At 49.2% G+C, this 17377-nt stretch overlaps 1 protein-coding gene across 4 annotated transcripts in view; it reads right to left on the bottom strand.

Annotated features, from left to right (window-relative positions):
- Isha (Insulator su(Hw) mRNA adaptor) overlaps positions 1-17377 on the bottom strand; it is a 148746-nt gene that overhangs the window by 117348 nt on the left and 14021 nt on the right. For all 4 annotated transcript variants that reach the window (XM_055065856.2, XM_055065858.2, XM_050169864.3 and 1 more), the window contains 2 exons: positions 13632-13774; positions 1655-2048 (listed from right to left, as the gene is read on the bottom strand). In XM_055065856.2, the coding sequence (XP_054921831.1) occupies positions 1655-2048; positions 13632-13774 (537 nt within the window). The remainder of the gene's footprint in view (positions 1-1654; positions 2049-13631; positions 13775-17377) is intronic.

The raw sequence follows: 17377 nt of genomic DNA, 5'->3' as shown, positions 1-17377 counted from the left end.
AAACTGGGCCAAAATCGGTCCAGCCATTGTTGTGCTACGCTTTCCACGAGCGAGGTGATTGACAAAAAAATGCAATTGAGAAAACTGGCTGCAAAGTTTTAAAAGCACTGCAAATTTATTAAAAAGCACCAGGGCTGTAATATTTTGAATCATTGCTGTCAGGCATCTTCTTACACCTTTGCCTCATTGTTTGGTGGGGTTTGGATGCCTTCTTCAGGCGTTCTTTATCCTTTTTCTTGCGCCGTCTGGAGTAGTGCATGACCACCATTTTCACTGCCAGACCGAGCCTGGTATCGCACTGCACACCCACAGAACGCTGTTGGCATCTTGGGCACAGAGCTTTAGCGATCAAAGACTTCATCGCGGAAACAGGCATAATAATGAACTCGCAGTCACAAGGGGCCGAAATTTGTTCTTGGCATTGCTGCTTCCGCTCAGTCGCGGACACTGCGCGAAGGGAGTCGCGAACACTGCATGCCTGCGCTTCTGCAGTCACCGCTGACACAAAACGCGGCTCGAGGCGCGTCTGAATCGTGCGACGATTCGTCTGGTGAGCCTTGAGTCACCATACAGTATGTAGCTCGTCGACGGTTGAAGCTTACTCGCAGGCTGCGTGTCCCTGTCGCACGATGCATCGGAAACGCACACCGTCTCTGCCGGCGATGGAGACCTTCGACCCGCGTCGCCTCCAACAACGCGATCTCGGTTGCCGACTCGCGAGGCCGTACGCACAGGTGCGAGAGCCTCCGTTGGCACGTCTTCCGGTGGCTTGGTTATCAGTGTCGATGTCACAGGGCGATTGTCGGTATCGCTGCTGGAATCGCACGGTGCAAGATAACGCGGCACGTTATTCGCGTGTTCAGTCGGGTTCTCCGCTTCCCCCGCTGGCCGCCGCCTTTTTCTCGCCGTAGGAGGCTTGCGCTTCTGTTTTCCGAAGGCATGCTTCATTTAAAAGTTCTTTTCGAATGAGCGACGATCCATCACTGACCTGGGAGCTTTCATAAATTCGAATTCTGCGAGTGTCAAACGAAGAACGACGCCGGCGTGGTTTTCAAAGCAGACAACTGCGGTCCGCTGTGGTTGCCAGCTTGCCCGCTGCTGCAGCAGCAACCAATGGCGAGACACCTTTCAGTACGGCAACCAATCGGAGGCCCGCTTTCATCGCAGGGCCCGTGTGACCGCCTCTAGCAGACCCGCGCTTCTTTTGTGTTTGTGCGTTTGTTACAAGATGGCGACGACCGAAGAATTCAGAAACGGAATGGCGAAACTTCGAGCTTTCGAACGATACCAAGATGGCGGCGTTCGGTGGCGGGAAAGACGAGTTAGGGCTCCACGAACTGCAGTGATTTTACGCGATTTAAAGCTGTTTTCTCGCCCTACGCACTGATAAATTAATTTTTTTCGGGCACTTCTAGCGCGTTTTCAGTCAAACCATTTTGATACAATGTAGATTAGGCATTGCAGATACCGAAACGCGTCGTTGCAAAAAATCGATCTTTTTTGCGATTTTCGCGATCTGATCCCCGCGTCCCCCCTAATGGCTGAGCTTCAAGACATGTCTAGCTACACAAACACGGTGCAGCCCAATGCTTGACAATACTGAGAGGTCCAAGAACCCTACCACCACACAGAAAGCGAAGCTTGGTTCACTCACAGAGTCCTGGAAAACCTGAGGAAGCACAGGAGCCGCTGGTGTACCCGCATAACCAGGCGTGACAAGGGCGGGTGCATTGGCCAGCTGGGTGGTCTGCTGCAAAGCAGCGTGGCTGTCATTGGGCGTCTGTGGCTGGGGTGTTTGGGGCAGTGGCGGCAAGTCAGGTGACAGCCGCTGGCTGCTGGTCCCATCGGGGTTAGTAAAGGGACCAGAAGACAGGGAGTGCACAGGAGCAGCAGCACCACCAGCAGCCGGGGCTGAAGCCGAAGCCGTTGGTGCTGATGAATCGGCCTCCTGTGCCCGCAACGCCTCGGATGACTGCTGCTGCAATGTCTGCTGCATCTGCTGTAGCTGCTTCAGCAGCTCAGGGTTGTTGAGCAGATTCTGTGCCATGCTGCAACCCCCCAAAACAAAGTTCAGCAGAATTAATAAATGTTCTAGGCTAATCTAAGCAAGAGTTAGAGCTCATTAAAGTTGTGAGAAAAAAATGCGATCTTGACATGTCAAGCATGTGACCCATTTCAAAAACCTTTTGAAAAGAGTACTGCTTTGAAGAGGTGCATATTGTTTACTGCATACATTTCTCTTTCTGGCAAGAAAAATTATACTGATAGCTGAAATAGGACAGAAGCTATTTTGCCTGCAAAATTGGAAGTCTGTCAGAATTGTTGCTTCGAGAAATCAAGGAAAAACATTCTGTAACACCTTTATTGGGAATATACCAATAAAATCTCAGAAAATTCACCAGGGGCATAATCTGGATGCATCCTATCTTTAAGGGGGGACACGGGTTGTGGCGACCAAAAATCGTGAATTGCATTTTTAGAATGTACAGTCGAACCTCGATATATCGAACAGCGCGGTGATTGCAAAATAGTTCGATATAGCCAGAATTCGATATATAAAATCACGTAGAAAACGCGTCAAAAACTAGCACAAATCAATCAATGAACCAATCGTGGCGCAATAGATACTCACATGAAGCTTCAAACAAAGTATTTATTTTGTTCGCTGAAAGTACTGAAGCAGCGTAGCCTAAAGCCCCTCCATCCACGCGCCACCGCCGCTTTCTTAAGTAGCGACAACCGCCTTTTCCCCTCACACCAAATCCGGTTCCGGCATTTCCGCTTCCGGCATTTCCGGTTCCGGCATGTCCGGTTTTAAGATTTCCGGTTCCGGCGTTTACGCTTCCTGGAGTTGCGCTGCGAGAATTTCCACTGTGATTGCAGACGATGGTGAGACGCCCGTGCTTAGCAACCGGTGCTAATTTGAGTAGCTCGCTCTAGCCATTCCACCAAGCGTCATTCGTGTGCATCTATTGCGTACGCTGCGCCTGCACGCTTTGCCTGTCGTCCCCTTTCTCTGACAAAGTGCGGAGAGCCATGGACTGGGGCACAACACACGAACACAATTCGCCGTACACATCTGCTCGCGTCACAACACTAACACAATTCGCCGTACACCTTTGCACGCGTTACAACACGCGCGCACGCACCAATTCACTGCACACCTCCACTCATATCGCACAAGAAAAGCACACTTGTTTTCACCATGTCACTGAATGCCCTCCACGCAAATTTGAACTTGTTATATTTCATAGCTTCACGTCATTGCAGTTCTTCACGCAGTGCACGCACTTGGGACGTTCGTTACCTTCGATCTGCCGTACGAGACAAGTTCAACCTCAGAATCAACAGCATAAACTCTATGCGTCTGCCGTACAAATTGGCGTAGCGAACTCCTTCACTAAAGTCCCTCCATACGTGCTGGCTGGAGGGGATGTATGCTTCAAAACAAGAATAATTCAAAGGGGACAAGCTGTTGTATTCCGCTGAAGTAGTAGTTTGAGGTCGCTGTTTTCCAGATGCACGAAAAACGGGAGCGGTCTCCAAGCACCCAGGCACTACATTCCACTGTACGTTGTCTCTCGTGGCACAACTTGTCGCAGGTTGACGCGAAGCAGCGAACACGACCAGATCGCCGATTACAGTAGGCGGTGGTTCTTGGATGGAATCGCATTAACAGTTTCAACCGCAGCTGGTGCAATTAAAGCCTCTCCGTAGACGCGAAAGTAAACAACGCTAAAAAAACATAGGGTCACTTCCACTCGGAACAGGAAGCTGAAGCTACGTAAGTTCCGCTTGACGCCGGAAGCTGAGGGGGCGAGTGGGAGAGGAGCGTGGAGGAGGAGGGCAGGTTGGCGGTACTTAACCTGGTCGGCGGTGACGCGTGGATGTAGGGGCTTTAGCGTAGCCTACTTCATATTGGCAACCGCGTGCTTGACCACGGCGTGCTCAACATAGTCCAAACGGTCCAGAAGAGACAGTCCAGTGCCTTCTATTGCGCCGCAGTAGCGGCGTACAACGGCCAAAGCAGCTACAGCCTCAGTTGCAGTCGGGAGCGGGGCAACATCAGCTCTTGCTGGATCAGCCTCGGCAGCGTCTTCGTTTGGCCGCTCAGCAGTCACTTCTGCCGCGATCTCACGTCTGTTAGGGCCGATTTACGCTCGAGCCGCCTATCGCCGCAAGCCGTATCCAGCACTTGTGCACAAATTACCGTTTACACTGTGTGCACAGTGTATACCTTACACATCGTAAACCGAAATTTGTGCACAAGTGTTTGATACGTGCAATATTTCGCGCGACCGTACGCGTGCGGTGCGGCTTGCGGCGATGGGCGGCTCGAGCAAACTCCGCCACTGTTCCGGTGCTATTGTCACCGCCAACGAAGTCCTCAATGCACATGCTGTGTGGCTCAGCACCGACAAAGCGCTCCAACTGGCTCCACGGCCGCCTCGATCACGCGCGCACGGCGGGGCTTGCCCCCGCCGTGCGCGCGTGATCGAGGCGGCTTGCCCCGCCGTGCGCGCGTGATCGAGGCGGCTTGCCCCGCCGTGCGCGCGTGATCGAGGCGGCTTGCCCCGCCGTGCGCGCGTGATCGAGGCGGCTTGCCCCGCCGTGCGCGCGTGATCGAGGCGGCTGTGCTGGCTCCAAGCCGCCGCGTGTGTACGCCGCTACGTCCAAATGGCGCCCTCGGCGCAACCGATGTGGGCAGCTGTCGTACGCAGCCGTCCGGAATATGGTGCCTCGATGTCCGCCTCGCCCGCCGCTCCGGGCAAGGAGGACATCGAGGCACCCTAGTCCGGAAAGTCCAGAACGCCCATCGCGCCGCCGCTATCGTGTTGCGGGAAAGCTCGCCTCCTGTCAACAGAGCGCACTTGGTCTGGGGCGGCGGAGTTTGATATATCCATTTTACATCCGGCCCCGTTCGAAATAAAAAATTAAAAATGCATGCGATTTTCCATGGGATATAGAAAGTGTTCGATATACGCAATAATTCGATATATCCGTGTTCGATATATCGAGGTTTGACTGTACAGCTATTATTGCATCTATATTGTTAATTTCATACCGATAACATCAGTATTTTAGCCGCAGTGACGCCTTATACGACATGTACTAGCTGAATTTCAGGCGGAACTTGCGCTGAAACGGCATATTTTCCGAAACGCGCGCCTTCCAGGTGTGCTAGCTCTTCCACGTGTGCTAGCGCAGACATCTTGGTCTCATTTGAAAGAGGCGACTTTTCCCTTCAAATGCCCGCCAGAACGGGCCCCATTCAGCCATTGGCCACTTAGAAAATGCGCGGCAAAAAAAGGTACTAGAACGCCCTCCTATTCGTCCCTCAATGCACGTGACTTGAGCTTGTCTCCCGATTGGCGGAACTGCATGGCCATCGTCTGCTCCGCGCTTGGAGCCGCGCACTGAGGTGCGCCATCTTGCTCCAGTGTCAACGCGATGTCTGAAACGGAGCGCAAATTTCGAACGCGGCACAAGTTTGGTGTGCAAAAAGTGCGACAGACGCTCATCGAAAACTTCAAAAAACGCTGCTCAACACTGCAAAACGCTCAGGACGCCACAACCTCAGCGACCGATGCCGAAATCGTCGATGCAGCAATGGCAGGCCTAACGACCGCATCGGCTGCTGCGGATACTGTGACAAGTCCACCTGCCGTGGACCCTTCGACCAGCGCTCGCGTACGGCAAGATACGATCTACCGGCAACCCTCCAAGCGGGAGGAGGAGGAAGCGAAAGCCAAAGCAAAGCTATCGGAGTTGTCTTCCGCTCCAGCGACGGAGAGGAAACGCGAGTTTGTGGGCGACGGTACCGACGATGCACTTCGCCCGCCTGATTGGACTACGTTTACGATTGTAGATTTGAGTGCCGTGAAAACTTCATTAACATTTGCGAACTGCAACATCTGCAGTGGTGCCTTAGAAGTCGTCCGAGACGAGCGGGAATACGGACTCGCTGTGAAGCTGCGTTTTATGTGCGCAAACTGTGGAGAGATTGCGTCGGTGTGGAGCTCGCTGCGCGTTCACAGTGCTGAACGAATGAAACCCTTTGTTGTGAACGTTTTGGCTACGCGTGCCATGCAGGCAACGGGGAACTGACAGACCGTGTTCAATGACGTTTGTCTCGTTGATAGGCATCGGCCGTCGGGCTTTTCACACAAAAACGTGCCAGAGCTACATGAAGACGAAGTTGACGCCAGCGGCCAATCGCGCGGCACGTAATCTGACGAGCGACTGCGCGCAGTCGGTTCGCAAACTTTACGCCGAACTGAACGTGGGTCATACTGGGAACATCGCTGTGTGCAAGGCCAAGGGCCTCAAAGGCCATAATGAAAGAACTATGTCTAAATCCGAGCGAGCAAAGTCTCACCCTCATGGCCGAGAAAGATAGGCGTCGAATGGCAGCATCAGCCAAGAAGTGCTAAGCACGAGAAAATTTGCACCAGTCCCTCAAAAAGCGGCACACAGGGGCTGGGAGTCAGCAGGACTACATGCCTGGTGCCTACTGAGCTGTTCCAGCTGTAAATTTGTAAATAAAGTAGGGTTTTACAAGTTTTCTCACTTTTCTCAAAACATGTTTTTGGGTCACTTCACTAGACTGTCGGAGTGATATCTTATGATCTAGAACAGCTAGAGCACTAATTCTTTCTTTAGCAGAAAGTCTAATCTACATATTACAAAGTGCTGAGAGCAGAATTTCAAATTTGTGCGTATGTATATTTCCATTTTATGAATTTTCTTTTGGTGTGGTAGCCTTAGGTCAAGGAAAGAATTTTGATCACCTGCAGAATGGCTAATTAAAATTTCATTTGAAAACTTTTTGCAGCATTGAAGTTATTGCACATTATAGTATCTAGCTATGCAATAATATTCACTTTCTGCTGAGCAGTTTTTTTTCCATTGTCTCTGGAAACAATAGAGTGGCAGCACTGTCAATCTCTTGAACTAATGAACCTACAAGAAAAATTATTGCATATTTGAAATCAGCACGAAAAACTAAGTAAACGTGTATTTTCATCAGATTTGGCCATAAGATGCAGGAAATAATCTCCACAACCCATGTCCCCCCTCCTTAAGGGGGGATGAGGGTCTTGAAAACTTTTTTTTTATTTCTTAACATATCTTCCTGAAAATTGGCATGCAGATATATCTTTGAATGCTGATCCCAAATATATATTCAGATTTGATATATCTCATCTAGAAATGAAGTTATTGCAAAATAATTTATCCCACATAGGTCTTTTCTTACGGGCCATTATGATAATTTCTTAATTAAAAAAACTAGTTTTAAAGAATAGCTGTCATTTCCAAGGACCCACTGCACATCCTAAAGCTAAAGAAATGTTTAAAAAGCCATTATATAGTTCATGAATGAATAACAAAGTACGAAGAAAAAAACAATGCAGGAGCAATTAGCTTACATCTGACCTAATTGCTAGTCTATTGGGTTTAATGAAAAATGGAAAGCTTTAGGATGTAGCTGAGGTTTTACTGAAAAAAATGATACCTAGTTCAATAAAATCAGTTGATGCAAACATTATGAAAAGTTCCGTAAGGCAAAGGCATTTGATCGAAAAAGCAAAGCTGAGAAAATTGCATTCAAAGTTTTGCTTACTCTGCCACTTTTGTTTGCCTATCACATCGAAAAATTTAATGCTTTAGCATGCAGCCCAGTCATTACTGAACACAATAACACCAAACTCACAGAAATCTGTTCATGTAAAGATTGTGAAAACTTCTGTATTGCATTGGCACTTGACAAAAAAAAAAAAAAAAGCTCGGAAAGTCACTTGCTATTTTCTGTGAATCTGCCACACATTCACAAAAGTCCTGGGCAGTAGTCCTGGGTTCTGTCAGGCTTGTGTTTCTTGGCCATCCTCTTCTTCACCTTTTCAGCATTGGTGTGACTTTTATCAGACCTGCACAGCCTCTGTTTATCCTTTTCAAGGCTCCTACGAATGAGGCAGCTCCCAGGACTGTAACCAAGCTGTGCTGCAACAGCTCTGCTGGTTGCTGCCATTCCTTGGTTGAAGCGAGAAACTGCTTCTGCAACAGCTCTTTCAACAGCCAGCAAAGAGTCATGCGTGTTCTTGGAGCTTTGGCTCCAAATGACAGAGTGTAGGCACTCGATGGCGTTCTGTGTCATGCCATCTTTGCAGCGCTCCAAGAGGGCCTCGTCGCCCAGCCTTGCAAAGATTGGCTCAAGAGCAGTGCGAACGTGGCCTGGCAGAGGGTTTTTGTGTGGTGGCTGCTCCACTTGGTTCGCCAAAGCACGATTGAAGGCACACCATGAATCAACCCCTTGAGGACAGCAACTGTGGTCAGGGGCTTCATCTGTCGAGGTCATGTGCAACAGCGTGGCATGCACTGCCTTTTTCATGCCTGCAACGTCGTGGCTGTGGCTCCGCAAGGCATACCCATAGTAGTTAGTAATTTTCTTTATCTTATCTTGGGTGAGGTTGCCCTTTCCGCCAAGAGATTCTCCTTGTGCCTTCTTCTTCTCAACCAAGTTGCGAAGAGCCGTCCCCATCCGCTTGTGAACATGGTTCAAGCAGTCTTTCTTTTCAATGGATATATATCCATACACTCCTTTAGAGGTCAATGCATGAAAGGTGCGGCTATCACCATCGGAAAGTATAGTTGTGTACCGCAACCCATTTTTTTCCAGAGACCTGTTGAACAAAATGATAGCTGCTTCAGCCTCCATCCGGCCAGCATTGCAGTCGATGTTTTTCATGCACTTGTGGTTCACAGCCCAGTCACCGTACCCATCATCACTGGGATCAGGTGCCCCTTGGCACCCACGACAGTACCTCGAGAGCACAACGTGGTCCAGTACTAGGCCAGTGTATAGCTCTATGATGCAGCCAACTGCAATATTTGAATTGTGACCACGTGTTTTCCATGTGCCATCAAATATAACATCTACATTTCCTGGTGGATTCAGGAAGTTCTTGTACGTGTCCTTCACCACTTTGACACTTGCTGCTTCTGTAGCAGTAGCTACTGCCTGGCAAGCTTTCACCATGGTGTCCATATGCCCCCTGAAAGTCTTGTGGTGAAGTCCTCGGTGAGAGAGGTTCATGGTGGCACAAAAATCCGCTAGGGCAGTCGCTCCCTTGCCTATACTTTGAATTCCCTTCATTGCCCGCAAATTGACCTCAAAGGGCGTGATGTTGGATTTCCCGGGCACTCGTGGCGACGAGAAGTGCCGCTCGGCGAAATCGCAATTTGAGCATGTGAGCTCCAACTTCACTGCTAGGCCGTATTCTCTCTCACTGCACTTTGCGAGTTGGAGAGTGGTCATCCCACACTTGCTGCAGCTTGTGGACACAAACAGCTTCTTTAGCACTGAGAGATCAACGATGATGTACTCTGTGCCGCGATCGTCGTCTTCACTTGCTGTGCCGACGTTCATCAGCTCGAACTTGCGGGAAGTCGCGGACTTCTTCGCCAATGAAGTTTTAATGTTGTCTGCGTATTCTTCGCGCCCCGCGCACTCCGCCTCCGTGAAAAACACCGTGTCGAAGCGTTGAGCACGCGAGCTCGGTTCAGCCGCGTCCGTCGGCACCGAAGCGGCGTGCGGAAACGCCGAAGTCGACGTTAGGCTTAGGTCAGCCGGCTCGGCCGCTTCCGACGACACGGAATCCGAAGCGACTTGCAGCGTCTCAAAAGTTGGTATTTTCGACGGGCTTAGTCCAGGCGCATCCACCGGCACTGCAGAGACTTGCGGTAACACCGATCGGCACTGTCCAGCCGCGTCCACAGGCGAAGCTAGCGTCGACGGGGTTTGTTCAGCCGCGTCCACCGGCGAAGCTGTTGTTGGCGAGCTCAGTCCGGCCGCATCCACCAAGGGCACAGCAGCTTGCGGCATCACCGAAGCTGTAGTTCTCGACGATGTAGCGCTCTTATTCCATGCGCGTCTCTTTTTGCTGACTGCTTTTCGCGTGCTTGCTTTCAAGCGCGCGTCTCGCGCCATCGTGACACGCGGAACAAAGACACGAGGCACGCAAAAGCAAGAAATTCGTGGTTAAAAGAAGCGACTCAATAGCCAAAATATCTAGAAGAACGACAAAGAAAAAGGCAGAACGAAAAATACTAGGAAACAAAGAGGAGCGCGAAAAATGACGTGCGTGCAGGCGAAAGCAGACGACGTGAAGGAGTCGAACAACGCGGCCGCGGAAGGCGAAGCATGCGTCACGGCCAATCAGAGGGCTGCGCTCGAGGAGGCGCCCGGTTCACCCAATCAGCGGCTGTCTCGCGACGATTTCCCGCTTGAGAACAGGTGCCGATAGCTCCGCTGCACGAGGGTCTACAGCGTGCCGAGGGGCGCCAGAATGGAGAGCGGGAAACCAGCTTTCAAACGAGACCAAGATGGCGCCGATCGCTTCGCGTCGCGCGGAGCTACGGCAGCGTGAAAATGAGGCAAATCTTCGCGCTTGGCGTTCAATTTCGGCTCACCGACGTTTCTAAATTGCCGTTTTTTTTATACTTCGAGTAGGAATTGAGCCATAATATTTTGTAGAGGCATAGTTGGGACATTAAAGACTTCAAAAACGCAATTTTTGAAAATTGCCATTTTTGACGATTTTTCGCGATTTCAAGACCCGCGTCCCCCCTTAAGCCGCTTTTTGGCCAGCTTCCTTGCGCTCAAAGAGGCTTCTCGCTTCTTGTTGGAGTTAGCACTTCAATGGCCGTCTTTCTCCTTTGCTCGCTGAGATGCAGTGCCAGGAATATTCATGTGTAGCTGCTGTAGAATTGCAGTGGACGCAAGCAGGTTCCCAGTGTTGAAGCGTTGGACAGGTTCCCCAACAGCAGCTTGCACGCCAAAGAAAGATGCATGCTGTTCCTTTGAGACCCTCCAAATCACTGAGTGAAGGCTCGCATTCGAATTCTGTGTCTTGCCTCGCTGGCATCTCTGGAGCAGGGTTCTTTTAGATAGCCGCGTATATACAGGCAGCATTGCTTCTGTCACATGTTCTGGCAAGTTGTAGTGGTGCCTAGGTTCAGGCTCTCTCTTTGCTCTCGCAGCATTGTGATGACAGAACATTGTCAGAACATTGCTGAGATCCCGTACTCCTTGGCGGGGTCCTTGAAAGCATCACCACTTTCTAGCCGCACCCGGGACACAGCACGAGTCCAAGGAATTCTTGTACGACGGATAAATCCACGATTGCAAATTCAGTTCCGCTGTCGTTGACGTCCTGTCTCGTGTCGACACCCAGCAGCTTGAACTTATGTTCCATTGCAGGCTGCGACGCCAGGCATGTTTTCCGGCGACCGCTGCGCGCTCGCTACTTCTTCAGTCGTGAAGGAAACGGTGCCTGCATGATCTGTGCCAACACGTGTGGCGTGGGCGGACCAAGTGTTGACGCTAGAGGTGCCAGTTTGCAGCTCGGAACTCGATCCGGTAGAATGTCCAGGCAGACCAGCAATCAGAAACTCCGTGAGTATGACAGGCCTAGCCGCCTTCCTTCCTGAATTCCCCAGCCGCTTGACTCCGAGCTTTTCCAGCCATCCAGGCAGCGAAATGAACACCTTATCAAATGTCATCGCGAAGCAAGCGGCTGAACAAACGTAGACAACATAGACAGCGGTGCCTTGAAACCAGAGATAAACAAACGTAGCAAAACGCGAGAGCGGTAGAGCCAAAGAGCGCCAGACCAATAGGAGCGAGGCGCGCTGGGTGTGTGCGCGCTTTGGCCAATCGATGGCACGGACGCATCCTTCAGAAATGACACGATAGCATCTGTTTCCCTTTACCGACACCATCTTGAACTGGCGCAAAATGTGCACAAAGAAAACAGCTTCAAAACAAGCACAAGATGGCGGCCACCGGCCGCCGCATTCGCAAATGGTGACGGCGCGAAGTTCGAACATTTTTTACCAAATTTTGCCGATTTTGTGTTCAGCCTGGCCCCTTTAGGCGCTATTGTTTAATTTCCGATTAAATTTAGCTTCTAGATTTCGTCGACGGATTCTTGAATTTATAACCGTAGCGAAAATACACTTTTCCGAAAATCGACCTTTCTTTAATTTTTTGCCGTTTCAAGATTCGCGTCACCCCTTAAACACCAAAATGAGCATAAAAATATTTTTTCAGCTTTCCTATGCATATTGTCTTACTAACGACTTTCACAAAAAACCCATTATAAATTTTTTTTTATGGTGCAGTAAAACATGGACAGCTTTATTTCACTCGCCAATGTTTCACGATCTAAGTGCAAAAGACAGAATGATTCTGTCTTCATTCCAGCTCAAAGTTTTATTTGCTGGAAATATCAAAATATTTACTTTGAGTACCTAAAACCTGCCTGGAATGTAGTCCTTTACCTGTGAGGACACATTTTCTTTACATATTGAGGTAATTTTTCGCTTCTTTACAGGAGTTTCGTGTGCCTTCGTCGCCTTTTTGGTCATTGTGCATCTATCCGTCGTGCAGAGGCAGGTGACAGCGCACTCACTACGTCCGCTCTTGTGTCTCGTTGCACAACTTCAATCCTCAATCCAAATATTCAACTGCGCAATCCGCAGTTGAATATTTGACGTGAAAACTTCTCCGCCGATGTCGCGTTGCTGTAACGACCACACGCGGACATAACTCACCATCGCTTGTGGTCGCGCCTTCATCATCGCTCGCGGTCGCGTAAGTGTTCTGTGGTCGCGTCGTCAGCAGCACACACGGGCGCGCTTTCCCAGTCACCGACGTGCGCCGGTCGTGCCTCGTCAACAAGCTCGGCGGCATCTGCTTCTACGAGTAGTTTTCCCCCTCTTTTCTATGCCTTTCGTGGTCTTCCGTACACGTGGGCCATTCGGAACTTCATTCCTTTGGGGCTCATTGCAGAAAATGTGCGTAAGCTGCCATGATCGTCAATCACGGTGATAGGAACGTGCAGCTCGCTGCTGTGCAAATGCATGCGAGAGGGGTTCGTCAGCAATTCAAATCTATAACTGCCAATAGGAGCGCACCCTGTGCCCCATGTGACTGCTACGCCAAATCACAATGCCGCATTTGCCTTTTTTTTCCGCTTGCGTTTGCTAGTTTATTTTTCAGTGGAGAATTGCGTCGCTCCGATTATCTTTAGCTCCGATCTCTCCTCCTTACGATGATACAAAGATGGCGGCGCTGCGTCAACAGACAGCCAGGCGATCTGCGGTGCGACGGGGCCTTCCGAAGCCCGATTTTTTTCACAATTTTTGATGACAGCACTGTGTGAAAGTGTTTTCTCGATTTCTACCGTGTATTTTGTTATAATATTTCACTACAAGGTAAATAAAGGTCCGTGGATCGCGAAAAATAAATAAATCAGAAAATCGAAAATTTAGGCAATTTGACCACTTCAATTGCCGCGTCCCCCCTTAAAGGCAAGCATTCATTTTTTCAGACTGCCCAACTTTTTTGACATTCTTGCAGTCCCTAGGCAGCCTGAAAAATCAAACATTGACTGTACTAGACCTAGGCTCGGGAGTGTTAGCAAGCACCACAACCCATGACCATGATGGGGGATATAGAATGTCATTTTTTGAGGGTGCTGCCATGCAATGCAAAAACTTGGTAGGATTTTGCCATTTGCACATACCTGTTGCATGCACGCAACTAAATGCTCTGTCCTAGCACTGACCTTAGTGCAATAGCGTTGGGCTCAGATGACTGCCCTCCAGAGTCTTCCAAAGGTGGCTCAACGAAATCAGCAGGCTTGGTTTCTTCAAATGATTCTTCTTCTTCCTCCTCTTCTTCATCACCATAGTCAAAGTCTAGCAGTTTCTGCAAGTGGGAAAACATGGCTATAATAAACGCCCATTATAATTAAATTACTTTAGCCCAAGTCTTTTCTTGTTCCAATTGCAGTACACCCATATTAGACACGATTATTTGAAGTAATTGGCATAGCTGCATGAGGCCACTTGGTGCAGTGCACATTTTTGTCCTCTGCTAGCCCTTTAAACTGCAAAGCTGCAACAAACACTCTTGCACGTGACAATACAGCAGAACCTCATTTATAGTTTTAGAAAAAAAAAAAAAAGCCGAGAAAAAATAGTATGCTAACCGGCAAAATGCACGATCCGAAGCAACAACAAAAAAAGAAATTTGACAGAATCAACTGCTGTTGACATCTACGTAGAGCGAATCGTCACTTGAATAGTTAGTTGCAGGCTCGAGACACCAACACACGTCAAGCTGACGGGATACCAGCGGCCCGAGACGTGTTTTGGTGTTTTACGATTGCATAGTGTTGACAGTGACGAGAAACCAAAAAGAAATCAAGCTGGTGGCCGATGCTGGATGCCACCAGAGTGTAACATGCCATTCACATTGTGTCGCCTGCAGCTGGGAACGGCGACGCATTTGGATTATTGCATACTAGAAGTGTGCAGTACGCTCCTGACGGCAGTATGCCCCATGCGCATGTAAAACAGATAGGTGAAGATGTTTATCACAATAGAGTTGGTGTCAATAGCTGTGAATGTGGCGTGTGACGACTCGGGAGGAGATTTTCTGGTACCGGAATAAGAAATTGAGTGTGCACCGGTGTTTTCACATGAGACAGGCAGGCGAGTATTGCGGGGAAGCTGATGCGGCGGGTGGCACGCCTCTTCTTGTTAACATGGGATCTAGTGACCTGAAAACGTATTGTATGATCGTAGTCTGCAGCAGGAAATGGCGGTACATTTGAGTTATCGCCTATTAAAAGCATGGAGTACCCTTCCAACGGCACCGCGTACATGTTGTGAACCAGATAGGTGAAGATGCGTATTGCAATAGGGTTGGTGGCGATAGCTGGTGTACAACAACCCTGGAGATTTGCTGGTACCAAAATAGGAAACTGGCATAGAAAACGTGCTGGCATTTTCACGTGACACAGGCAGGCGAGTACACACTGCGGTCAAGCTTCAGCAACAGATGGCTATTGTTCTCAATTGCACGCACCTCACACATTTTCTTGTTTACACAGGATCTAGCGGCCAGAAACCATATTTTTACAGATGATCCATGTTTATTAACAGATGAAGACCGGGATGGATGAGAGGTCGCCACAATGTTGTCACCGAAATGTTGCCTTGTCTGCTTCTCAGCTCGTCGTCCTCCTCCTCTTCTATCTACTCCTCTTTGCCATGTTACAATCCCCCTTTCGCAGACGAAGCCAGCTGGTAGAGTCACTGTTCTGTGGCAGGGAAGTAGCGCTTGAGGCGAGCAACATGAGCAAGCTGGGTGTTCTTGGAACGCCTATCAGTAGACAAAACTCGTGCAACCACGTAAGTTAGGTCGCTCAAGCGATCTAAAACAATGAAGAGGCCCACATAATGTGACAAGAGCTTGCTGCACAAGCCACGCTTGCGTTGTGAGGTCCATAGCAGCACTACGTCACCTTTTTCAATATAAATGGCTTGATGGGAAATATTGTACCAATCCTTCGAGTGGTTTTATGATGCCAATGTGCGAACGCATACAATTCAGCGGGCTTCCTCATCGAGGCAACATGTCTTGGCAACGAAATCCTCAGCGTCCAGAGAAAACGGCAGAATCGTTTTGAGGAAGCTCCGCGGCAATCGAGCATAAACCAGATAGAAAGGGCTGTAATTTGTTGTCTCATGCTTCACAGTGCTGTAGGCGTATGTTATGAATGGCAACACATTCCACTTCTTCTGGTTAGAGGACACGTACATGGATAGCATGCTCGTCAAGGTTCGATTCGTGCGTTCGACAAGATTGTTGGTTTGCGGACGGCACGGCGTTGAGTGACGAAATTGTGTTCCACATAGCTGAACCAGCTCTTCAACAGCGTCGGCCACGAATTGACGACCAATTGACACGCAATTGAGCCGTGGCGTAGGACTACATAATGCAACAAGAAAGCTGCGACGCAAACAGCGGTAGATGACGGTACTGCCGCGGTCTCTGTGTAGCGTGTAAGGTGGTCTACACAAACGATGATCCATCGATTGTAATTTGATGACCGTGAAATGGGCCCAGGAGGTCCACGCCGCCTTGCTCAAAGGTGCGCGAGGGGGAATCCATGGCTGCAGAAGACACGGTGGATGGTTGAAGGTTGTTCCGCCATTGGCATTCGTCACAACTAGCCACATATTTTTGTTGTTTGACACATGGGAGGCCAGTAGAAGCGCTTTTGCACACGTTGCAGCGTACGGGTGAATCCAAGATGATCTGATGTAGGATCATCATGCATGGCGTGTAGCACAGCACTACAGAGACTCTTCGGGCCGACAAGAAAACGGGCGTCACTAGCAGAGTGGTTGGTTTTATGCAACAAGTTGTCAAATATAGAAAAACCACCACTGGCTTTCAGATTCAGGGCCATGACGAATAGAGGTACCAGACTGACGTCGTTGCGTTGATCCTCCTGGAAGACGGTCGCGTCCGGAAATTCAGGTGCGATAGCAGCCAGACAGTCATCGAAAGTGTCTTCTTCAGAATTTGCCGTTGGTAGTGGTAAGTGGGAAAGACAATCGGCGTCAGCATCACGGCGGCCACTTCTGTATTTCACTACAAAGTCATACTCTTGCAGTCGTAAGGCCCACCGCGCTAGACAACCAGACGAATCCCAACGGCTGACCAGCCAGCATAATGAATGGTGATCAGTGACTATGCTGAATGGGCGACCATAAATGTAACAACGAAATTTCTGAACAGCAAAAACAGCTGCTATAGTTTCGCTCAGCATTGCTTAAGCAACGACTGGCATAGGCCACAACATGTTCGGCGTCGTTTCGCCATTGAACAAGCACTGCTCTGATGCCTATTCCACTGGCGTCAGTATAAATTTCGGTAGGCGAACACAGATCAAAGTGACGAAACATGGGGTCTAACGCTAGTAAGAACTTAAGGGGGGAGGCTACCCTGGAGACCGAACTTTTTTATTTTTTAAGATATCCAGATGAAACTTTCAGGGTATGTTCACACCACCGAACTATGAGGAACTGCGAAGTTTCATGAAGATAGGTTTATTAGTTCCAGAGTTATTGAGGTCTAACTAGGTGATTCATGTATATGCCTGAGGAAGAGCCTTGAGAAATGCCAGGACATCGTAGGAAGCTGAAATTCACTGTGATGATCCCTTGATAGATATCCCAGGGGGCTAAAGAGCCCTTTTCTTTAATTTCCGCTCCAAAAAATTTTAAGACAACTTTGAATTTGATGTAGCCAGTAATGACCACATTCATCAAAAATTAATTGCTTATTATAAATTAACTGCGCCAACTTTCAAAAAAAGGAGCCTGTTACCCCCTGGCAAAGTCATTAAGGAACAGAATAAAAAAAAACGGCATACAAATCTGAAGAGCGGTTCTTGAGATATCGCCTTCCCCAGCACCACTACTAGCGAAAAAATACATTCCGAGAAAACAGGCC

Source organism: Dermacentor andersoni, chromosome 6, assembly GCF_023375885.2.
Source record: "Dermacentor andersoni chromosome 6, qqDerAnde1_hic_scaffold, whole genome shotgun sequence".
Taxonomy (NCBI): Eukaryota; Metazoa; Arthropoda; class Arachnida; order Ixodida; family Ixodidae; genus Dermacentor; species Dermacentor andersoni.
Note: the sequence above shows the minus strand (reverse complement) of the source record. Positions and strands in the feature narration are given on the sequence as shown.